The 25,107-nt window shown below is 48.7% G+C and overlaps 1 protein-coding gene across 1 annotated transcript in view; it reads left to right on the top strand.

Annotated features, from left to right (window-relative positions):
• The window catches only part of Srrm4 (serine/arginine repetitive matrix 4), a 152,717-nt gene that overhangs the window by 103,788 nt on the left and 23,822 nt on the right, over positions 1 to 25,107 (top strand). Inside the window, exons 2-8 of the mRNA XM_006970816.4 lie at positions 4,879 to 5,025; positions 11,150 to 11,236; positions 13,941 to 14,012; positions 16,723 to 16,749; positions 18,229 to 18,279; positions 21,485 to 21,577; positions 24,150 to 24,306. Coding sequence (XP_006970878.1) covers positions 4,879 to 5,025; positions 11,150 to 11,236; positions 13,941 to 14,012; positions 16,723 to 16,749; positions 18,229 to 18,279; positions 21,485 to 21,577; positions 24,150 to 24,306 — 634 coding nt within the window. The remainder of the gene's footprint in view (positions 1 to 4,878; positions 5,026 to 11,149; positions 11,237 to 13,940; positions 14,013 to 16,722; positions 16,750 to 18,228; positions 18,280 to 21,484; positions 21,578 to 24,149; positions 24,307 to 25,107) is intronic.

The raw sequence follows: 25,107 nt of genomic DNA, 5'->3' as shown, positions 1-25,107 counted from the left end.
TGCCTAGGGCCAGGGTCATGAGGGTTGGCCTCCAGCCCTGGGCCAAATGAGTGCTTTGTTGGAAGAGGCCAGAAACTCTGCTCCACCCGTGGATGCTTTGATGGAGACGCGAGCAAGCAGCTAGGGACCCAGGCATCTTAGAGAGTTTTGTAGGAAGTTCATCCCTGACTCTTATCAGAGGCGAGGAATCAGCTGCTCGTTGCCATGACTACGGGCAGCAGCACATCAGTGCCAGGTCTCTGATTAGCAGGAATGCAGGGAGGAGGAAGGCCTCAAGGAAGCCAGCATCCGTGGCTTCCCCCTCCCTCTGTGAAGTAGAGTGTGCCGGCCCTTAACTCCCTGTCTCAGCTGTCCCCTGAAGATCTTGTCTTCTTTTAAGTATTTTTTTAACTCAACATTGAATAACTATGTGGTAAAGATGAGGCAGCTGTGGGCATTTTTTTTTTTTTCAGCAGAAACGGGCCCTGAAAAGATGCAGAACTGGAAACAGGGAAGACACATGGGTGGGGGCTGAGGCTGAGGTCTGGTTCCACTGAAGGGCTGCAGTGCCTCACGATCTCTTCCTCCCGTCAACTCGGCACCTTGATTTGTAGGGGGGGGGGCAGAGCCTGAGCCATGGCTACCATATAAGATCAGTCAGCAGAATTCATCTGTTCATCCATCCATCCCTTCACCAGCCAACAGAGGCACCGCTGGACACTCTTTGATTATGTGGTAGTAAGGAGGCCAGTCCCTACCTCGAGAACTCCCACCCTCACCCAGAAGATGATCTGTTAAAGGACACAAAAAAAAATTCTCAGTGAAAGAAGACTGAACTCAGCCAGCCCCTGTGGTTCCTACCGCTGGTGAAGAGGGGTCAGAGTGAGATGCAGAAAGTCGGGGACGACTCTCAGCGAAGGTGACCCTTGAGAGAGGACGAGGAGATGGCCAGACAAGCTGCTGCAGGAGCTACATGCCAGGTGCAGAGGACAGCAAGCGCAAAGGCCCTGAGGCAGGAAAGCTTTGACCTAGTTGGGAAACAGTAAGAAGACCATATGGCCAGAACAATGGGAAAACAGGGAGAGACGCAGGAGGGGCAACCGAGGCCAGATCGTACGGTGGCGTCTTTAGATGTTGTACTTGATCTGACAAATGGCTATCTGGGTGTGGTTCTTGAGCAGGTAGATTCCTGGGTCCACCCCTTTGAGACTCTCATTCCTGGTATCTACGATGAGTCCTAGGATCTCATTCAGAAACATCATCGGGGAACTTTGATATTGTGCCAGGCTTGGGAAACACGGGATTTTAAAGCTCGCACTCTCCCCTCCAGTTCTAAGGAAGCTGAGCGGAGCTAGGGATGGCTCAGCACTTGGGTGCTTGCCGCACAAATGTGAGGACCTGAGTTCGATCCCCATGTAAGAAGCCGGCTGCAGTGACACACACTTAAAATCCCAGTTCTGGAAGGGTAAAGACAAGAAGATATTCAGAACTCACCGAACCTCAGCAAGCAAGCCCCAAGTCCCAGGGAGAGGCCCCATCTCAGAATGGTATCTGAGGTTGACCTCTGGCTTCCCCATGCATACTTGTGTACACACACACACACACACACACACACACACACACACACACACACACACACACAATGTTAGGATGTCTGAAATAAGGTTTTGAATGTTCTGTCCTGGAGGACCCTGTTCTTCCCTTCAATACTTCCTGTAGAATTTATTACATTCCTGTTTGTTTTACTGCAGATTTCCCTGTGGGGTACCCCAGTCCAGAAAGCTGAAACTAGTACTGTCGGAGGAAAAGAGCAGGCTAGCACATCCCCCAGTGAACAATTCCAGAAATTTCACTGCGAAGATCTTATCTCTGATCTTACCTCTTGCTATCCCTGCATGTGCTGAGGTCTTTGAATTTGAGTCCTTCTGCCTGGTACACACCTCATCTTTCTGCAGATTCCTGTGCAGAAGGGATGCATTATTGTGCAAAAAAAAATCACTCCCAATCCTCTTGGCTAAAAACAAACCCAACAAGCGGTTGTGTTCGCAGTTTCTATGAGTTGAAAATGTGGCTGTGTAGTTTTGGCTCAGCACATCTCATGAGGTTGTCGTCAGATGCCACAAGGACTGTGTCCTCAGCCAAAAGCTTGTCCTGTGCTGGGGGGGTGGGCTCATATCCACATGCTCACTCACATGGCTGGATGTTGGTGATGGCTTTTGGCAGCAGGACCTCTCTGTGAGGCTGAGTGTCCCTACAACATGACAGATGATGGTCCTTAGAATGATCAGTCAGGGAGAGCAAGGGAAACATTGCCTGGTGATGTAGTTTGAAAGTCATACACTGCTGGGCAGAGGTGGCACATGCCTTTAATCCCTGCATTCAAGAGGCAGAGACGGGGGATCTCTGTGAGTTTGAGACCAGCTTGGTCTACAGAGCCAGTGTCAGGGCTACATGGAGAAACCCTGACTTCACAAAAAAAAAAAAAAAAAAAAAAAAAAAAAAAAAAAAAGGGTCATATATGATCACTTCTACAGTTTTACTCATGGCAAGTGAGTCATTAAATCCATCCAATATTCTAGGGAAGAGAATATGGCTGGCAATAGTATCAATCAATCTGTGAATACATTTTAGGCCACCTCATTCTGCACCTTCCCTATCCCCGTTGCTCATCAAAGGGGTCTTCTCTGACTCTATGGAGTCAAAGGCACTCTCCCACTTTCCTAGCCCTCTATGCTACTCTATCCTCATCATAATTGGTCACATTCAATAAGTCACATTTTTCATTCTCAAGTGATAATGATCTCCTCTGCCATCTGGATATAAACTTCATGGTCACAGTAGCATCCCTGATGGGGTCACTGCCTCCCCACACTGACAACCAGCACTGAGGTTTGGAGATAATGAATTTGGGTTAGCTTGGACCAGGCAGGAGGCACCCTTGATTAGAATCTCCATTCCTCCTTGGCTGGCAGCGACGCCCAGCTCTGCTTCTGAAGATGTGCCAATCAGTGGCTGGCAGAGACAAATGTGTTGTTCTGCCCTTGCTTCCCCATTGACTGGGCTTGGCTCGCTCCCTGAAAACCATAAGGATCAGGGAACTTATCAGATGCATTCCTTGTGAGTCATAAAACCAGCAGGAGCCTGGTGCAGAAGAGCTGATGCCCTTCCATCTATCCATGCTGGATCTGAAGTCTGAAAGTAGAATGAACTAAAACAGTCCCAGGACCCTTAAGCTCCTGGCTCCTCTTGGTTTGGATACAGGGCTTTGAGTAACAGGATCTGCAAAGACTGAGTGATTAGGCAACTTCTTGTCCCTTCCTGAGACTCAACTGGTCGAGGCACATTAGTGACTCCCATGTGTTGTTTAGCAGGAGGAGAGAACCTTAAGCCTTCATGGAAATTGCTATTCCAAGTAGGTGACCTCACTCCTGCAAGAGGCACCAGACTGGTCGATTTGCAAGAAAGTGAAAGCAAGATAAAAGTTTTATTTTTTTCCTAGATCTTTTGGTTGGCCTAAGTTATCTTTGTCCTCATGGCAAATCAACAGTCTAGGGACTGGTGGTGTTCTCTGTTTTACTGTTGAGGGACTTGGAACTCAGGAGTCTAGTAGCTGGCTGTAGGTACTACAGATGCTGAATGGAGAAGGCAGTGTCCAAATTCAAGTATCCAATCGCCCCTCCCACCTGCCTGCATATCCAATAAGAATATTATCAAAGAAGCCGGGCGGTGGTGGCGCACGCCTTTAATCCCAGCACTCGGGAGGCAGAGGCAGGCGGATCTCTGCGAGTTCGAGGCCAGCCTGGGCTACCAAGTGAGTTCCAGGAAAGGCGCAAAGCTACGCAGAGAAACCCTGTCTCGAAAAAACCAAAAAAAAAAAAAAAAAAAAAAAAAAAAAAAAAAAAAAAGAATATTATCAAAGACCACAGTGGATCCCTGGAACCTAGGACACACCATGTTTTTTCCTTTACACCTGAGCCTGTGAAAAGGTTATATTTATAAATTAGGTATCACATGAGATGAACAATGATAATGGAGGAATAACACTCTGTAGGTGTGATTTCACTCTTAAAAATATCGTACTGTGCTTATACTGTCTCATAAAATGAAAACGCCGATGTCTTCCCTTTGGTATATTCAAATGTCCAGTGTCATTCTCTTATACCTTGGGGCCATTTTTAAATCCAAAAGGGGTGACTTAGACACAGTGATCTAGTACTATGTCAGTCAATCTGCTAAAGATAACGACTAAGTGAATCACAGTTGGGTAGCATATACAGCATGGATATGTTGGGTAAAAGGATGGTTCATGTCCCAAGCAGGAGATAACAGGGCAGTGCAAGGTTTCACTGGGCTACTCAGAGAAGTAAGGGTTTATACTTATGATATGTTTATGGAATTTTTCCATTTAATATTTTTGGAATATTTTGGAGCTTGGTTTATGACTACTGGTTTATGGGGGGAGGGGGGGCTACAGGTAAGAGAGGACAAAGAAATAGAGTCTAAACAAAAAAAAAGAGTGGACAAAGGGGGTTAAACTACTCCTTCCATGCTTCAGTTTCTATCATCTTGAAAGAGGATGTGAGCAACTTAACCTAGTCCATTTCTCTCTTATAAAATCATTAAAGTTCCAACGTCTCTCCTCCTCCAAGTGGCTTCAACTTTCGGAGTACATGGTATGCAAAGTCACTGAGGCAGAAAGAGAGAAAGGCGGAGAAGATGTGTGGATCTTGGCTGCCTTGAACTGGAAATGGCCCTTGACTCCACTCATAGAGAAAAAAGGCCAGTGATAACCTCATGATCTCAGGCTAGCAAGGAGGCAAGAAAACCTTAGGTCTGACTAGTTAATGAATTGACTCCAAATACCCTAACACTTCTACCTTCGTATTTCCTCCCCTGCAGGACAGAGCCCCAAAGCAGTCTCTTGGTCCCAGCCCAGGATGGACCTTCAGAGAAGCTGGGCCAACATCTGGCCACTGAGACCTTTGGTACCAACAGCTGGGGAAGAGAGACGACCTGCCGGGAGCTGGGTCCTGCCAGAGCACACAGGTGAGATACGGCGCTTCCTTTCCAGCCCCCAGCTGGTTCAAGCTGAATGTATGGAAACCACGTTTGCCTTTCCGACCCCTTCTCACATTCAAGTTCTTCTTTGAGAGCGTGTCATGTGCTAGAAAAAATGTTTTCTGGGGTGGGCCAGTGTTTTAGTTTTGTGGACCCAATGGCTATGGTCACGACTATTTAGATTCAGGCACTGAATCTAATACAGTACAGGAGTTCTAATGACCATGTGCTACTAAGAGTATTACTCGGCTTGTGTGAGTTAGATTTCCATTCATGTGACAAATATTTAGGAAAACAAGATGTAGAAAGTTACTTTTGGCTCATGGCTTCAGAGATTTTGCTCCACAATCACTTGGTTCTGCTTTTCCTGTGACTGTGTATGGTGGTGCAGGATGGAGAGCGAAGGAGGGAGGGAGGGAGGGAGGGGAGGGAGGGAGGGATAATGAGAGGGGGCACCTTCACATCTTCCCTAGTAGGGCCTCTTCCCTTTTCTACCTTTGTTCCTTCCAAGCTCATCAAATATCGCACCATTGCATTCAGGGCGGGTCTTCCCACTTTATTTGACGTTCCATGTGTCAATCATCTCTGCAGCACCCTCACAGACATACCCAGGAGTATACTTTCCCCGTCTCCCGGGCATCACTCAATCCAGTCAAGTTGATATTCTAGCTTAACCAGCACTTGGGTCATTGGTCATGGCAAGACCCTCACATTTAGTGATAGAACCGCTTCTTGACATACTGATTCTGTGAGCCTCGGACTCTCCAATAATAATCCCAACCCATATTTGGGTCCTGAGTTTCAGACCTTTGTCCTCGTTCCTTAACCCAGCTCTTCAGCCATTGCCTTTTTGGTCCCTGATAGATGACAGGTACCGTACTAGACACCGGTAAGTGGCATTTTACTGAGGCTCATAAAGGTGACCAGTAAGTTAAAACAGTGAAGTCTTAAACTCTAGCTGAGGACAGCAAGATAGCATAGGACGTGAAGATGCTTGCTGACAAGCCTAGTGACCAGGAGTGCATCCCCAGGTCCTGCATGGTAGAAGGGACAAGCCTGGTGACCAGGGGTACAGCCCCAGGTCCTGCATGGTAGAAGGGACAAGCCTGGTGACCAGGGGTATAGCCCCAGGTCCTGCATGGTAGAAGGAAAGAACCAACCCCTGTAAGTTGTCTTCTGATCTCAGCATGTGTGCCATGACACATGTACATGTATTCCCCTACACAGACATGTTAATAATGAAGAAACTCCAGTCTTTTTAATAACTAAACTAAGCCTACAGTTGATAATGGAGGGGCCAATGCACCGTCTACGTCCTGGTTTTTAATTTTCTACCTTACATTCATACAGCCCAGTCCATTAGTGTCTCATCTGAACATACTCATGATATGTATGTGCATGCATATGCGAGTGTGTGTGCCTGTGTGTATGTGCATGGGTGTGAGACTGTATGCACATGTGTGCATGTGCATGAGCTTATGTGTGAGAGTGTGTGTAGGTACACCTTGGGGTAGTGCATGGGTGTGTGGAAATCAGGCACAGCTCACCTTGTTTTCTATGACAGGGTCTCTCACATGGATCCAGGGCTCACCGATTAGGTTAGGCTGACTGGCTAGTGATCCCCAGATAACTCTGTCTCCATCATCTTTTGCTTTGATCATAAGCACACACCATAAATCTTGTTTTTGTTTGTTGTTTGTTTGTTTAATGTGGGTGGTATATTTGGAACTCTGGTCCACACCTCAGGTAAACAACTGTAAGTGGAGATGTGGAAATCTTTTTCTGACAGTGGAGGGGAGCATTGATGCAGACCAGGCAAGTGTGGTAGTCTTTGCACTACTCACTGGAGTGCCTGACAGAAACAGAGCATGGGAGGCTAGGTTTCTTTTGACTCGGGGCTTCAGGGGTATTTCTAGCGATTGTGGTGAGTAAAGTCTAAAAGAATTGCCCCTCTGTGGCAGTTAGGGTATGAGGGGATAGCAGTTGACCAAGACGGAGTGCAGAAAGAGAGCCAGATCAGAACCAGGGCGGGCGTAACCTTCAAAGGCCCACCTCTGATGACCTACTTCCGTCATCCAGGCTCCAACTCCTAAACCTCATGTGACCTCCCCAAAATAGCTGCACCAGCCTGGGAAGCGGGGTTCAGACAGGAGCTGTGGGGGACATTTCGGAGTCAAACCTTAATGGGTACCTGTGGATCCTGGCAGTAGGCGTGGCACATAGGAGGTCCTCAAAAAAAGGGAAAAAAAGAAAGAAAGAAAAAAAGAAAAATTCTGGTTTAGAGCATCAGAGAGCCAGGGCAGAAGATTCTGAGAAAGAAAATCTAAAGGAAAAAAAATGATGATACCATGTTATCAACTGAGCCGTACAGTGTGTCTGGGCCTCTTGTCTTCTTCTGTCTGTGACTGATCCTCTGTGGAGTTAAAAGCCACAGTAATGATGATAATTAATAACTATCATATTAGTGATACGAAAAGTCATACTGATTATACTTAATGACAGGGACACACTCTGAAGAGTCTGTCCTCAGCAGACATTGTTGTCCAAACACCTAGAGGGAACTTCCACAAACCCAGAGGATGTCACCCAGTCTACGCCTAAGCCGTGTGTCACCTCTGCACATTCACACTGTACCCTGCAGCTCTGAGGGCAGTGGTGAATGGGACAGCCCAGGTCCACTCAAGCACAAGAGCTGACGGTGAAATCAAGACAGGAAGCAGACACCCAAGTGGAAAAGCTTCTGCCTGAAGCAAGCATTTCTCTATACTCCGATAATAGAGTGACTAGATAGCCCCGCCCTCTGTTAGCGTGACCAGGCTCTAGGATCCGCACATAGTTGCTCACCCTGTGTCTGAGCTGACTGTAAACACAGTAGATTGCCTCCTCCAGCATCGCCACACATGCATGAGCGACACCCTGTGTTGCAAGACCGTCAGTCGATGGGAGGTTTTTCAGCTCCATTATCGAACTAATGGGACAACCATCTCATCGATCGGAATGATGTTACCTGGCATGGGACTGTAACCTGGTGTGCTAGCTGTGAATGTACTCAGCGCCAGGCCAAGGCAGGTGGCAGCAAATGTATGCCCCAGGTCCCTGGTTTAATTCCCACCTCTCCGATGAGGACCGCACATGTTAGAAAAATCTCTGAGCTCGGAAGGGAACTGGAGTGCAGATCCAGGTCTACAAGTTTCTAGAACAATCATTTCTTACTGCTATTTTCTTCACCTTTGACCTCCGCAGATTCAGCCGCTGTATGACCACCACATCCTCAACCACTGCACATTTTAAAACTATACGTGTAGCTGAGTGGTTATCCTCATCCACATGTGCTTAACCTCTGCTTACGTATTCCCTGCCTCTTCCACAGTGTGGACTTAGCCTCTTGAACTTACTGTCCACCCCTGTAGCAGCTGCATTGCTGATCATGTAATTAACTATCACACACAGAACTCCAGGGTATACAAACACTGTGTACCCAACCCCTGCACACTAACAACCATGTGCTTCACTACTAGTCTGTGATGTATTCCATAAACCAGTGGGGGGCAGGGAGATAGGGAAATGTGGGACCACGTGTATGAAGGCTTTGGGACATATCACCTCACAGACTTCAGGTCTACTGAATTTAAAGACTTTTCAATTTTACCCTATTATTTTAACCTGAGTCCAGGGCATTGGTTCTCAGATCACTTGCCTCTCAAACTTCAGGGTTATAGATGTTAGAGCTCTTTACAGTTGTGGGTTTTGTTTTGTTTTGTTTTTACTCTTAGGGGTCCTGCCACCCAGCTCCCAAATAAATACACAGAGACTTATTCTTAGGAATGCCTGGCCTTAGCTTGGCTTGTTTCTAGACAGCTTTTCTAACTTAAATTATCCTGTTCCTCTTTAACTACATTTTGTCTCGTACTCCATGGCTGGCTGTGTAGCTGTGTGGCTGTGTGGCTGTGTGGCTGTGTGGCTGTGTGGCTGGCCCCTGGTGTCCTCCTCTTCTTCTCCTTTTCCTCTTGCTCCTCCCTTCCTCTCTAGAGTTCTCCTTCTATTTTTCTCTCTACCTGGCCCCACATATTTCTCTCTACTATCTAGCTATTGGCAGTTCAACTCTTTATTAGATGTTTTAGGCAGGCAAAGTAACACAGCTTCACAGAGTTAAACAAATGAATCATAAAAGAATGCAACACATCTTTGCATCATTAAACAAATGTTCCACAGCTTAAACAAATGTAACACATCTTAAATTAATATTCCACGATAGATCTTGGTCCTAACAATGGATTCTTTCTTCATTTTTTGACACACTTTTAAACTCCCCACCCCACCCCACCCCAAATTCCCAGCAGATGTGCCCTTATGAAACAAGGTGACTCAGCACACGGCCAGGCTCCTTCATCTGTCACTTGGTCATTTGGCAAATGCTCACTGGGTTCTTGCTGGGAGTCAAGCACTCTTTGGAGAAAGAAAGTTGGAAGTCGCCCACTGTGCCTTTAAGAATAGCTGGCTCATTTTCTGGATGGTCTATTGTGCTTTGTGCCTTATAACATGTAGGCAAACTTCAGTAGCCGGGATTTGATTCTTAAACATCCTTATGATGTTTATTTTTAACTTTCTGAAAGTGAATCTCTTAAAAATTATATATATCCATTTGTTGGAGGAGAAGAGGCCTTAACATACATTCTAACCCCTCATCATCTCCCCTGCCAACCTTGATGATCCAGATTCTTCAAATGGAATGAAATATGACAAAGTTTTGTGATGTTCTATTGGGTTGGGCCACTAGCTGCTCTAAAGGCTGTAGAAGGCAGTTGGGGTTCTGAGGCAGCTCACAGGGCAGGAATCACAGGGGTTCGAGTCCCAGCTTCGATGATTCCTGGCTGTGTGGCCAACAGTAAGTCCGCGCAACTCTCTGGACCTCATTTTCTTCACCTGTGAAATGAAATAACAAGAATCATCCTGGTGTCCTGTCCTAGAGAGGGGCTTTCTCAACTGAGTGCTCTGCCTTGTCACTACAAAGACCTGAGTTCACTCCCGGGGGCAGGTTTTAAAAAAAGAAAAAGAAAGTCAAGGTGTGGCAGCCCACACGTGTGACCCCGGTGTTGGGGAAGTGGAGTCAGGAGGTCCCTGATAGTCACCGGTCAGTCAGTCTCATCTACTTGGTCAGCTGCAGGCCAGTGAGAGATCCTGTCTCAAAAAAAAAAAAAAAAGTGGATGACACCTAATAAATGAAACCCAAAGTTGTCCTCTGGCCTCCAAACGCAACGCCTTCTAAATATTTTATGTCAAAAGATATAAAAACTCTTGGTACACAATAAATATACCACGGCTAGTTTCATTGCTACTAAATTAATAAAAATAACACTAGTTGTTCCAGTAAAGGCCAACGGAGCTCACATTTCCGTTCTCAAACAGATTTCAATCCATAGCTGCCTCTTTGCTATAGGATAGTGTTCTCTCTCTCTCTCTCTCTCTCTCTCTCTCTCTCTCTCTCTCTCTCTCTCTCTCCATCCCTGGAGCCTGCCCCAGTTCTACAAGATAACTTGACTTCATTTGATGGCAGCCCTGAGCGTTTGAATTTAATTGAATGGGAAATAATTATTCCTGAAGAGCGGAGGTTTCTGAGGTTCCATGAAGCGGTGTCAGATATGTATCTTGTTACATTAGACCCGCGCAAATACACTTCTAATAATCAGCTTCTACTCAACACACCTTCTGCCTCCTGTGAAATTTACAGCAGGAAGTGTAGACGGGACGGTTTGGGGAGGGAGCGGGCTGAACTGCCAATTCATTATTTTTAAAGTGATTTATTTACCGAGGTGAGCCATTTGCAAATTCAATAATAAATCTATTAAGGGGCAGTTAACCTCTATAAACCTTGTTTTAAATAATCAATTGGCATTTGGGTAACTACAGTGTCTGTCTCATTAGGTGTGCATTAAGTCCTTATTTAAGATGTTTAATCCGAGGTGTGACCGAATCAGCCATGAGGTGGCAATCAGATGCTCATCATGGGTCTTTGGAGTCGCCAAGGAGCTGGCTCCTCTCCCTTTCTCTGGCTGTGACAGCCCTGACCAGGGAGCCAAGGGACCCTCTCATGCTGCCTTCTCCTTTCCCACAGTGCCTCTCAAGACAGGGACCTGACACCACCGCCTTCCTCCAGGGGGAAAAAGAAAAAGAAGAAATCGACCAGAAAGAAGAGAAGGAGGTGAGGGTCCTGAAGACAGATGAAACTTCAAAGACTCAGGGGCGGGGGAAGGAACAGAACAGGGGGAATAACGCTTTAGAGTCTGCCAGTGACTCCAGCTGGGGGGGGGGGGGCAAATGCCTTCTGTGCCTCTTAGTACCTGTGTACCTTAGTACCTTAGTACCCCGGGCTTCACCTTCCTGCGCCTTTTGTTCCCCTCTCCTGCAAATGATAGCAATAATACCAACCTCCTGGTGAGCATTAGAAGAGAAATGGACTCTGGGTATGGTGGCTCGTGCAGGTAATAACAGCACTTGGGAGTCTGAGGATTGCTGTGAGTCTGAGGCCAACCTGGTTGCCTTCTAGGTCAGCCCGAGCTGCAGAGTGAGACTCTCTGTATCACAAAAAAATAAATAAATAAAGGAAGAGGAGGAGGGAAATACGGAGGCAGCTGACACGGTGCTCAGCAGTTGTATGTGACCAATTCATAAAGAGCCGCAATCACCACGGATGCTGAACTTGAGAGACTGAAACTCACGGAGTGCAGAGGCTTGTGCCAAACACCTTGCTACCCATCTTTCATTCCCAGCCGCGTTCTGCCAGGCAGGCTTTATTATGCCCATTTCAGAGATGGGAAGATTAAAAAAGCTCATAGGATGGGACGTCAGAATCTGCCTTGGATTTGATTCCCAGGACTCCTCTCTAGAGCCAGGATTAATGTTTATATCGATACCAGCTCGTGGCTCTTTTGAGCTCCTTGAATTTCTTTCTACACATAACTCTTTCAAGACGTTTTCACGCTGAAAAATACTCCCAGCGCCCCTCGGGAAAACCTTGTCTAGTCTTCCGGCTCCAGGGGAGCCAGGGAATCACACCCAGGCAGCGCTTATAGAAGCCTGCAGGGGGCAGCAGAGAGCAACATCGGGACGGCCCAGGTTTACAGGGGTTTTCTCCAACACACCTACTCAGGCCACCTCCTAAGGATGGACCCAAGTGGGACTCGGGGTAGTGCGGGGTGACACCCCCACTTTCCAGCTATTGTCAGGAAGGGGGTGGGCTCGGGGTGCATGGAGTTCCCGATTTGAGAAGTATGCGGAACTTAGAGGAAGGAGGACACAGCGCGCCGCGGGATTATCCCTAATTATCCCTCCAGCAAGTGTCCCCTGAGCGAGAGCCTGGGGACGGTTGCGGTTCCTCAAGGGTTGAGTTGTTCCTCATCCATTTCTCTTTGCTGATCTGTTTTGCTGAGCCTGCCAAGTTTTTTGTTGTTGTTGTTTTTTTTTTGTTTTTAGAAAACAAAATTAGTGTGTACTCTTTAAAAATTGGAATATTTCATACGAAAAAAAAATACGGGTTTCTGGAGCCTTCTGTGGAAAAGGCAGAGGCTGTGGGAGGCTGTGTGATAGTTTAGTGGCAGAAGGCGACCTTGGCGGGTTGGAGCCAAGGGGCCCCGCAGAGTCACACCATGCAACAGAGCTCACAACGGGAGGTTTATTGGGTAGAGGTGCAGAGGCGGCCTCTGAGCAAGAGCAGAGTGGAGGGGCGGGGGGCGAGAAAGGCTTGCATTTTATAAGAGGATACGACGCATGCGCATAGGGAGAGCGTTCTCAGTGGCTGTAGCAACTACAGTGTCACATCTTGGCTGCCACTGCTGCTGTGTCTGCCCTGCTAGGTCCCTGAGAGCAGCGGGCCAGTGTGAATGCCTGAGTGCTAACAGGCTGGGGCTGCATTCTTACACGGAACCCCAGCCCCCATCTGAGAGGCCGCTGCTTGGTCTCTGGCTCTCCGCAGTCCTCACCGCTCCCTATTGTCTCCCAGCCAGCCCGCTTCATTGGTCTACCTCATTAGAGAGGCTCCTGCTGGCCCTGAGCTTGCAGCCTCTGTTTCCAGCCCAAGCCCGCTTTCTCTGTGAGGAAATAAACCCGAGAGACAAGCTGTGATCCTCCCAGAGGGCCTGTGAGTTGCTGGTCAAGATGGGAAATCAGGTCACCCTAGCGTCAGGCTGAGTCATCACCTTGGCCCTAGAGAGGGTAAACTGTTCCCCAGGTGTCTCTTTGGTGGCTGCCCCCATGCTGTGACTTCAGGGACAGAGGCTTCCCAAGGAGACAGCAGAGACCAGACCAAGGAATATGGGATGGGCGGAGCTTGTCGGGAAAGCCACAGAGGAGACCAAGAAAGCCTTTCCGATTTAACTAAGATGGTAGCTGTATGCTGGGCGGTGGTGGCTCACGCCTTTAATCCCAGCACTCAGGAGGCAGAGGCAGGCGGATCTCTGTGAGTTGGAGGCCAGCCTGGGCTACCAAGTGAGTTCCAGGAAAGGCGCAAAGCTACACAGAGAAACCCTGTCTCGAAAAAAACAAAAAACAAAAAACAAAAAACAAAACAAACAAACAAAAAAAAAAACAGGGTAGCTGTTCTGTGATAATGAAACAAACCTGGGAACAGAGAGAACTCTGATCGAATCTCAGACCATGCATGTCTTGGCTGTGTGTCTTTGAGCAGGCCACTTTACCGCTCTGAATTTCACTTTTTTTTTTTCTGAAAATGAAAGCAAAGCAATTATATCAACCTAAGAAAGATTAAACGGGGTCAGGCACGTAACATCTAATACAAATGCAAACTACTAGCAGTGTGGGGACGGTCCCTGAATATGGTCCCCAGAAGGGCCGAGACGTCGTATAAAGACGGAAAAGGGACCCATAGCAACGTGCCTCCCTCCCCACAGGTCCCCATCCTACAGCCCATCGCCAGTCAAGAAGAAGAAGAAGAAAAGCTCCAAGAAGCATAAGAGACACAGGTACTGTCCTTCCTCCTCCACAGACAGGGACACCCCAGGGGCTGCAGGGGTCAGGGCCCCAGGAAGAACTTCAAATCGTCTGTGTGGCACACTCGCTTTATGGCAGTTTTCTCACTGGTTTGCGTCAGAGTTAGGACTCTTGGGGGGGGGGGGGGATAGATCCATTAAATCTAACACGGACTAGAACAGGGAGCTGATTAGAAGGAAGCAGGAGGGTTTGGGGGACCTGCCGGGCCTATAAGAGGGGCTGGGAATCAGGAGTGAAAAGCTGAGGAACCCAGGCAGTTCCCTCTGCTTCCTGGTCCTTAAGGGGAGGGGCCTGTGTCCTGTCCCATGTCTGCCACATCACAGGCCAAGCCAGAAGCCGACAGTGATCTCTTCATCAATGTTCCAAAGTGTCAGGAAAGGGCCTGTGAGTGCTCCGGCTATGTCCTAGAAGGCAGGGTCATGTTGAAGAACATGACATCTAGGGATTCCTCACCTTGGGTGGGGAACAGGGAGGATCAGAGAAAGGCCTCTTATGATTTGGACTCTCAGTCCAGGTGTTTACTATACACACACATACATGTACACATGCACACACACAGACTTATTTACACACATCCATGCACGCACGCGCACACACACACAAACATATATACACACACATACATGCATACACAGAGACTTATTTACACACATCCATGCATGCATACACACATATATACACACATGCATGCACACATTCACACACATACATATATACACACATCCATGCACACATACATATATATACACATCCATGCACACATGCATATATATACACATCCATGCACACATACATATATACACACATCCATGCACACATACATATATACACACATACATGCACACATACATATATACACACATACATGCACACACAGGCATGGTGTCAAGTGCACATGTGTGTTTACAGAGGAGGAAAGACTGGCAGCCAGTGTGGCCAGTGGGGCCGAGCCAACACGTTTCATTGAGAAATATTGCAATGCAAAATTCCCATGGTACCATTCTTCTGCAAAGAAATTTCCATCTTCACGGAGCCACTTCCCACGGGCCACCCTCAGTCAGCTCGGAGGAGCTCTGTGTCCATGGGACAGTCAGCAATCTCCACTCTGTACGTCGTCCCAGCCTTGCAGTTGGCTGTGGATTGTAGGGAAAGAGCGGCTTGTGATTTATTCTTGTTCACCCACATCGTCCAATGCCCCTGCATGCTTTAGCTGTGTATGGTTACCAAAGGTCAGAGGTCATTTTGGGTTTTCCTCGCCTTCAAAGTGGCACCAAATAAGAGTTTTCTCAGTCCAGGGGTTTTGGGCACGTCTCACCCCATGTTGCTAGAAAGGTCTCAACCTCAGTTTGGCCCGACTGGCTACATCCACCACCTGTCTAGAGTTGTGAGTGATTAGTGAGATGTGGCTAATTTAGAGCGGTACATCATTCCTGCCGTGGAGCCTGATGCTAAGGCAAGGGCATGCCCATGAGTGTAGGTGGACACTCGTCACCTGCCTGTGCTGAGCAGGTGGTCCCAGTGTGGGGGACTTTTACCCCGCCTGGATCTCAAAAGCCAGGTGGCTTCTCACTCCAGGCCTGTAATTCCAGCTACTTATGAGTCTGAGGCAAGAAGGTCACAAGTTCAAAGCCAGCCTGGGCAATTTAGTGAGACCCTGGAGAGAGAGGAAGGAAAGGGAGACTGGAAATGAATACTGTGGCTCTTCCTGATGCCTCCTTCTGGGCACTCTCTCCCCCAAGTCCAGCTTCTCCATGTCTGTGTTCATGAAATGTTTGGTTTATGGCAGCTGTTGGTTTTGGAGGTGGCAGCTGGCAGTGGAGACGCGTTTGGGCCTTTCCTTCTCCTAATATCATGGTTTGAGATCTTTTTAAAAACTTCACTTTCACCTCTATTCACACTCAAGATTCCAAAACCCAGAAATAAAACAGTGAGCAAAACCCAACTATGGCTTTCAAATTGTTCCCATCCGCCGGGTCAACGGGGATCACAGGGTGGAGAGCTCTGGGCTCCACCAAGGAGCAGCTCAGTAGCTCAGCCTGCTGGACCCAGAAACTGCTGCAGACTGTGGGGAGGGCAGGAGACGGGGAGCCTGGGGGAGGGGGTGCCGACAGAGGTGACCGGGCAGTAAGTTCTGACCCTCACTGGCCTCCATAGTATGCCACAGGGATGGACAGAAAGAGCGTGCATATGCCCAGAGCTTAGTGCAGAGCCCGATGCCTAGCAGGGGTTCTTCGTGTGGAGGAGGGAGCAGGAGGAGGAGGAGGAGGGGGAGGAGGAATATGAGAAAGAGGAAGAGGAGAAATCTACAACCAAGGCAGGTGGCAAGAGGACTTGGGGAGCACAGAGAACTTCCCCATGCCGCCCCGCTCCGGCTTCATCTGGGAGAGGCTTGCTGACAATTTTTCATGTGCTTGGTGGCTTTGACCTGAACCTCAGTACACAAGGCAGGCAGCATTTCCCATGCGGGCTTCGTGTTCTTCAAAATCTGATGGGGGGAGGAGGTTTGGTTAGGGGTCCCGAGTCCTGCCGGGCAAGAGCCCATCACCCTAAAGCATCGCCCAGGAAGAACTGCTCAGACTCACCTGTGTTTATTCTCTCCACTCCCCACCCCTTTCTCCCCCCCTTCCCCCTCCCCCTCCCCTCCCCTCTGTCTTCCCTCCCTCTCCCTTTCCTTCAAATCAGGTCTTTTTCCAAGAAGAGGAGACACAGGTAAGACTCTCGCTGCTTCTGGCGGCTTACTCGGCCTTCCGCTTCGGCAGGCTTGCTCTGGACGGATGCCCAGGGCGGGCTTCCGTCCCTGGGTTCCCTTCTGCCTTCCCGAGCCTCAGTTCCCTCAAACAATGAAAGCCTGGGTTGGTTTCCCAGAACCGTTAGAGCCAGCTTTGGGGCTGAGCAGTGCTCTTGGGCCAACCTCTGCCCAGAAATTGGAAGTCAAGGCTCTTAGGAGACATGGGCGCCATTACTCCACCACTAAGTTTCTTACATCTGGGCAAGGGGTAGAGAACATGGCGGTAGCAACTTGAAGCTCCACCACCCACAGGGACTCATGGGAAGCGGGCCCTACGCTACGCTCTTTCCGCCACCCATCTCAGCCTTCAGCCGTGGGTGTGTTTGTGGTTCCCATTCGACAGATGGAGAAACTGAGACTAAGACAAGAGAGACCAGGGCCACAGCCAAAAAGTTCAGAGCCAAATCTGTCAGCTAAGGGCTGTTGACAGGTGACAGTGGCCTCTTCAGGAGTATCAGCTGTATCTAGAGCAGCAGTTCAGAGAGGGCAAAGCCTCCATGCGTTCATTGATGAGCGAACTGTCATTCCCAGTATCACTGGCTACCAGTGAGAACCCATCCCGTCGGTCACATAGCTTAGGCTGTGGCTTCCTCCTTGCATGGTTGAGGCGAGCGGTCTCAGAGAGAGCATGTCACCTGTCTGATGTCGCTCACCTGAGCAGCAGAGGTGGGACTCAAACTTGGTGTGGTGGCGTCATAAGATGAAATTAATGCCCCGCCCACTCCCAGGACCTCAGTAGACAGCAATGGGTTTTTGGCGAACCCGTGAAGCTAATCTGGCTTGATCTAGCAGGCTCAGACTTTCTCAGACTTCTGGTTGTCTACACCGGGGTCCTGGCTCATCACTGCTCATTCTATCCATGCCCCAGGGCTCTGGTACTCTAATATTCATGGGCAGAATGTTTCATAATCTACCAAACCCGATCTGCCTTCATCTATCTCTCTGGCTGTTGTACCCCCTTCTAAACTGATTGACCAGCAGTCACAGAGGACCACGGTCTGGCCCATTCCCCAGCTCGGCTGTGTGATCTCACCTCAGGGTCTTAGCCAATCAGAGGTTTCATTTCCACATCTCTAAAATGGGCTTTTACAAGCTGCGCCTCCACCCAGGGGTGGTGGGGGCAGTAGGGTGAGATTGTTCACACGTGTGCACTCAATCCTCTTAGCATGGCAGGTGTTGTTGCTGTGATCTTCAGCACCATTGCTGTTATTAACCTTCTCGAGTGAACTTGGCCTCCTCAGCGCCCTGTGCTCAGCACAGGGGCAGGAGCCAGGATCCCTGGCCTAACTCACTGCATAAAGATGTTGGCATTTGAACAACCTGCTTGTGTTTAATCTGGAACTACACTTGGTGCTCTGCTGTGTTTTCAGCCTTCAATTAACTGGCCGTTTCTCATTTAGCTCCTGTAGCCCTAAAAGCAAACGACGGGAAGAGAAGAAGCACAAAAAACAGTGAGTAGACAGACGCCCCTCCCGGAGCACACCGTGCAGTTGGAGGAAGTGGAGGCCTGGCCTCTCTTGGGGCACGGGGGAGGGAGGAGCAGTGGCTGAGGAGGAGGAAGGAAGAAAGAGAGAGAGGGAGAGGGATTTCCATTCACTTGAAAGTGAGGGGTAGAGTATGCATGGATACACAGACTGTATATGTGATATGTGTGTGTGTGTGCATGCGTGCTTGTAATGTACAGTGTATATGTTTGTGCCTGAAGGGCTCATTCTATGTGTAACATGTATATACACTACACCTATCTTTGTAGGTAGCTTGTAGAAGTGTAGTGTGCACATCACTTATAAATGTCTTACATATTTTTATGCCATGCAAACATCCATGCACATGGTCTGCACAGTGCATGTAACATGGGCACATCGCATGTAAGCATGGGATCTGGCTGTGTTCACGTGAATGCCCCCTGTGTATGAGCGTGGTGGCAAACAGCTCTCACAAACAGCACTGTGGACTCATGTGTATGAATTCTGTTCACTCTGTGTGCACACTCTACATGAACACTGTATGTCTGCATCCTGTGCAGGGGGTTATGGCAATCTTTACCTGTGCACATATCTGTGTAGTGTGGGCATGGATTGTGGGTTGTGATCTCATGTGTGCGTAGGTGAACAAGCATCTACATCTATACTCTGGCTGCTGGTTTCCATACTCTGGTTTACAGTACAGCACTCCCTGGGAGTCCCAAGTTGTCTCGGGCCCAGCTGTCTCACAGTTTATAGCTGGTAGTAGAAATTCAAATCAGCCAGGACTGCCTGTGGAGTTCGGTTCCCGATCAAATTAAAAGTAAATTTGGTTACAACCCACCTACTTTATACTCTGTAAACGTTAGTGCGATGTGTTTTCCAATCAACTAATATTTTATCTCCCGCCAAGAAGCATCTAAAGAGAGGATCAAAGACAATAGAATGAAAGGAGGCCAGCTTCTGAGGAGGGGAGAGATGAGGCAGGGCACAGAGGGAGGGCGCTCAGCGTGGCTGCCTCCAAGGGTCCCTTTACTCAAGGTCAGCACAGAGGAGGACATTTCAGTCAGCACCACAAAGATGTGGACCACGCTTTAAGGAGGAAGGAGGAGAGACTCCAGTAAGATCAGGGAGGAACGTCCCTATGGGCCGATTTGTTTAGATGAAGCCATCCAGAGAAAAATTATTAATCGCGGGACTCCATCTACAATCCCCTGAAGTTGGTCCTTTTGTGATCCCATTGTGAGGATGGAGAAACAGAGGCACTGGACTAGTGACCTGAGTGTGTTGGAACCAGGGAGTGTGGCTCTGGAGTTTTCACCCTCAGCACACACCATATGTTCTCAGATGCCAGTAGCCTTGGGTCCGTCAGCCTCAAGAGCTCTGGGAGCAATAATGATGACATTGAGGTGGTTACCCTCTCCAGCAATTGCTAGCAGTTCACCATCAGAAAGCTGGGCAAACCACACGGGGCAGGGCAGAGAGCAAGAATCCCAGGGGCTTCCGGGAAGCCGTAGGTTGTTCTTACCACGCTGGCCAAGAGTTAGCTTCCTTCCATCCGACATGCCTTCATGAGGCCCTGGCATGTGGCAGTGAGCACAGGGGGTGGCATGGCTGAGTGGCGGAAAATGAACAGTGAGGACACCAACGGGGCGAAAAAAGTGGGGTTTGAGGGTGAGGGTAGCTTCCTGCAGGAGGGGATCCTAGGTTGCATGCTAGGGACCTAGTTTCAACTCTCTGGCCTCAGTTTCCCCACTGTGCCATGGGGCTAGAGAGAGGACTCACCTTCCTCAGTTATTGCAAAGAACAGCAGAATCCCTGGGAGGAAAAGGCTTAGAACGCAATGCCTGGGCCTGAAGAAATGTGTTAGATTCGGGCGATACCGAGGTCGTTGCCATCTGAGCCAGAGCACGAGCCGAGTTACACATCTACTGTTGTTTGAGACTGGCGGGTTCAAGACCAGAGTATGGACAGAGCATAAAGGCAGTGAGGAGGTCTTAAGCAGGGAATGGATATGGCCTGATAGCTGTATCAGAAGAATCTAATTCTTTCGCTGAGAAAAACAGGCAGGTTCCTGAGCCACCGACATTCCGCACACCCTCCGTTTTGTGTTTTTGTTGTTTTTTAGAGAGGGTCTTACTATGTCACCCAGACCAGCTTTGAACCAGTTCAAGGCAGCCTCACACTCATGGTGGTCCTCCTGCCTCAGCTTCCCAAGCACTGGGATTCAAGCATGAGCAACCACACCTGACTTTCTTTGATCGTCCCCGGATGGATTGGGAGCCATCCTTGGGAATGGCTGAAGTGAGCCAGGGTGACAGGACCGTTAATGGCTGTCAGGCTTTGACGCCACGCTAAGGACGTGACTTCATGTCCCAGGTCCAAGGTCACAAACTGGCAGCTGAAAGACCCAGTGGACTCTGCAAATAGTTTTGTGCACACCGAAGGTTACCTTTGTGTTTTAAAGGAGTGTCTCTTTAAGAGAGGGATATTTTACATTGAAGAGTCTGCATTTGTTTCTCTGTGTGTTTGAAACATCAGAGGGTCCCGCAAGGGTTGGGGGCCCTGGAGGCACAGCAGACCCTTTTACCTTCACGTCCAACTAGGCCATGGATCAGTGTTTTGCTAGAACCTGGCTGGCCTTTGAAACTGAATGAAATGCAGATTCCTGACCTTGAGAAAGACAAGGGAGGCTTGGGGGCAGCTTCCTGCCTAGGGTGTGGTTTGTGCCAGGACTGCTTCTAGCCGTGAGGACACATCTCAAGGCCACTGTCATCCACATTCCCCACAAAGGCCTCTTACTACTTCCCTGAGCTCAGCCTAGTTGGGCAGCAAGCCTCTAAGATGCGGGCAGGAAGCTGGCCTGTGAGGCTGGGAGACAAGTCCCTTTGTGGGGGACCTAGACTACTCTGGGGTATGAATTCCGGGATTTGTGTATCACAAGATCAAAATCAATGTCTCGCTCTCTTCTCTTCTCTTCTCTTCTCTTCTCTTCTCTTCTCTTCTCTTCTCTTCTCTTCTCTTCTCTTCTCTTCTCTTCTCTTCTCTTCTCTTCTCTTCTCCTCTTCTCTCTTCTTCTTCTTCTTCTTCTTCTTCTTCTTCTTCTTCTTCTTCTTCTTCTTCTTCTTCTTCTTCTTCTTCTTCTTCTTCTTCTTCTTCTTCTTCCCCCCTCCATCTCCCCCCTTTTCTGAAGATCTCGAAGCCGGAAGTCTCACCGCCATAGACACCACCGCTGCCCCTCGAGGTCTCAGAGCTCGGAACTGCGCTCCTCCAGCTGCGAGAGCAGGTAACCCCTCTGGCCCTGCTGCCCCTCCTCACCCACCCGGCTTGACCCGAGTTCTGTGTCCCACACTAAGGGACTCTCTCGCTCTCCAGGCCAGAGTTGCCCCGGCTTGCTGTTCAGCACCTGCAGGCAGAAGGGGCACAGTAGTCACCACCCTGGAACACAGGCTTGCTAAGTGCCTTTGGGGTGCCAGCTCCCACGACCCTCTCCACAGTCCCTTGAGGTCATTCCTATTGTCCCATTGTGAAGATGAGGAAACTGAGGCTTTAAGGAACTTGAGGCTTAGCAACTGAGGGATACAGCTAGCATTAAAACCAGGAAGTCTGGCTCTAGACTTCCCAGTCTCAGAACAGAGAAACTGAGCCACCTATGAAAGGACACACAGCACCAAGTACCAGATTCTGAGGCCCTTCTGAGTCCGTTTTCTCCCGACTCTGAGGTCTCTTTGCGGATGCATCGGCCATCCTAATCAGAAAATGATGGGAGTGGAGTGCTCTTGTAGATGAGGAGAGAAAGAAGGTTTTGCGGATGAGAACATTTGGAATTGTTGATGTGTGGGCGGAGGGCCAAAGCGAGCCTCTGGGGTCGGGGTCTTCTCTTTTTTCAAGTGTTTATTCATAATACCTGGGGATGGGAACGTGGCAGGGCCTTACCTTATTTCAATGGAAACGAGGTGGCTGGAAGAGAAGGAAGCAGAGTGGAAAGAGGAGGGAGAAGAGGAGACAGTGAGGTGGAAGAGGAGGAGGAAGAGGAGGAGGGGAGGGGGAGAAATGTTTATCTTTGTACCAGGCTCTGGGCTGACTTCAAACCCTTTCTCTCAGTGACCCCCATGATATTGTGAGTGTGATGATTTTCTATATTGTCTGCACTTGATGGTCACCTCAGAACTGTTTTCAAAAAAAATTCTGAGTGTCTGCATCCCACCCTATAGTCACTGACCGCAGCTAGGCAGAGAGAGAGAGAGAGAGAGAGAGAGAGAGAGAGAGAGAGAGAGAGAGAGAGAGAGAGAGAGAGCGCACACACACACACACACACACACACACACACACACACACACACAAGCAAAATTCCCCAGGGAATCTGAACACAGAGCAGGTGTGAGAAACTCTGCAGCTGACATGTCCCCTCCCAAGCCAACCTCTGTGTGTCTGCTGGACTCCAGCTGCAAATGGGACCACCAGGTGAAGCCACACAGCGCTCTGATTGACCAAGACACACAAGAGCCTTCCTGTCCATGTGCAGGGCAGAGCCCAAACAGGATGAGAACTTGTCCTCCTCATACAATCATCCAGGTGCATTCACTCCGGCTAGCGTGAGTGGAGGCTGCTTCCTCCATGATCACAGACTTAGCCCCAACCTAGTCTGCTCACATTCAAGGCTGTCTGAGTGCCTCACCCTGCCTTCTGACAATATTCCGCCCAGAGCAATGCCTCTGTCACTTTGTGAACCTCCTCATAATACCTGCCACTTGCCCCCAGTGCTGTCTGAAAAGTTCAGAGAAGATGGTTCTTAAAGGTGAAACATCCTGCCTTGGTTTGGCCCACTTTTCAGCTATGTGACCTCAGGCAAGAGCCTAAACATCTCTGAACCTCAGCTCTCCCATCTGTAAAATGGGAAAGTAACACCCGCCCTATCTACGTCTTCAGGATTCAGGGAGGAGTGTGAGGGATTTCCAGGTGACTGCAAATTCATAATGGTGTTATTTGTGTTTACAACTATAACTCACATGTGGATATTCTAAGGGGTCAGACTCTCCTCTGGTTTTTACAGCAGACAAGATAAGTCTTGCTTACCCAAATTGTCTCTGTCATTTTTATCAGACATATTTCCCCTGTGGGTGATACTCAATAGAATGACTCCATCTCACAAATGGTAAAGTCACATACACAAAGACACATGGGTATGCATGGGAACATAGATAAGCCCGGCCAAACATACAGTATCATGAGACAATCACAGCACATGAGGGATATTAAACCAAATCAAATAATGGACTTCTTTTGTCATCATGGCTACACCCATAAATATTTGATAAATGAACAAATAAAGAATGACTGAATAAACAGGAGAGGGATAGATGGATGGATAGATAAATAGATAAATGATAGATGATGGATAGATGGACGGTGGGTATATGGATGAATCATTGGATGGGTAGATGGAGAGATGGATAATGGATGGGTTAGTGTTGGGTAAGTGGATGGAGGAGTAAGCAAATGGATTGATGAGTAGATAGAAGAATAGATGATGGATGGTTGGATGAATATGGATGAGATGATGGATGGATGATGGGTAGGTAGGTGGACTGGTGGATAAATGGATGAATGGTTGGTGGGTGAGTGGGTGGGTGGGCATATGGGTGAATGGGTAGATGAGTGGGTGAGTAATGAAGGGTGGGTGGAATGTGCATATACACAATCCAGCATTCTTATGTACACAGACATACCCAGGGACAAAATCATACAAACACGCACAATCATACTCTGTCATTCTCAGATGACATGCTGGTGGCCCAGCTGCCTCTCCACCAGGCTCTCTTCTGAAGACCTTCAGGTATCTCTTTCTTGCTCTCCAGGCACCGAGGTCGGTCTCCTGAGGAAGGGCGGAAATCCCGCCGAACACACTCCCGCCACTGCTCCAAGAACCACTGCAAGGTCAGCCCAGAGGCCCGGTCCAGCCACCTGCCCAGCCAGCCCCTCCAGAGGCTTGGCTTCCTGTCTGCCAGGGGTGTAGTAAGTATTCCTCACATCCCCTCTGCCAGCCTTGCCATGACTCTTGTGGGGGGTGGAGGTCCAAGTGCAGGGCAGTGTACACTACCTTTTAATTCAATGTTGGATAAAAATTTCCCACTTGCTCCAAATCTCATTATTGGTTAATCAAATGGTCATTCACCAGCCTTTGACAGCACTCTGCTTGGGAACTTGGGAGACAGAGGAAGAAAAACTAAAATACCTAGGCTTGTATTTCTGGGGGTGGGGGGAGGGTTGAAACACAGATACTGGCCTCCAGATGACATGTGTGAGAGGTGTCTTAGGGGCGGGCAGAAGAAAGGGGCCTTTGACATGGGAAAGGCACTCTTATATTAAGTCTGGATCTTTTATACCAGCTGGCTGGCGGCACTGGCTGACAGCTGGGATCTTATTCCTCCTGTTAATTTGAGCTTGACCTGTGTCTTCTTACGTGTTTGCACACAAAGTCTCAGGTGTTGAGGGCTGAGTTCCTGTCACTCATCCCTCCCGCACATGGGGCAGAAACGTCAAAATTCAGAGGCTCTGGGGCAAAGTCACAGAGTGAGACAATGGTGAATCCAACTTAGTACCGCAGCAATGAGGAAAAGCAGAAAAACCCTTCCGGGGGATCGACAAAAAGTAATTGGTGTGTGACCTCGAACACTTTGGTGTGGGAGGGATCTGAATTTAAGGCCTGGATTCATGTCTCTCTAGCTGGGCCAATTATACCACCTCAGTTTTCTCACTAGGTAACATGAGGCACTGATTCCATTTGAGGTGGTTGGAATCATTCAGTAAGAGGAA

This window comes from Peromyscus maniculatus, chromosome 23 (assembly GCF_049852395.1).
Source record: "Peromyscus maniculatus bairdii isolate BWxNUB_F1_BW_parent chromosome 23, HU_Pman_BW_mat_3.1, whole genome shotgun sequence".
Taxonomy (NCBI): Eukaryota; Metazoa; Chordata; class Mammalia; order Rodentia; family Cricetidae; genus Peromyscus; species Peromyscus maniculatus.
This window is presented reverse-complemented; position numbering and strand designations above follow the sequence as displayed.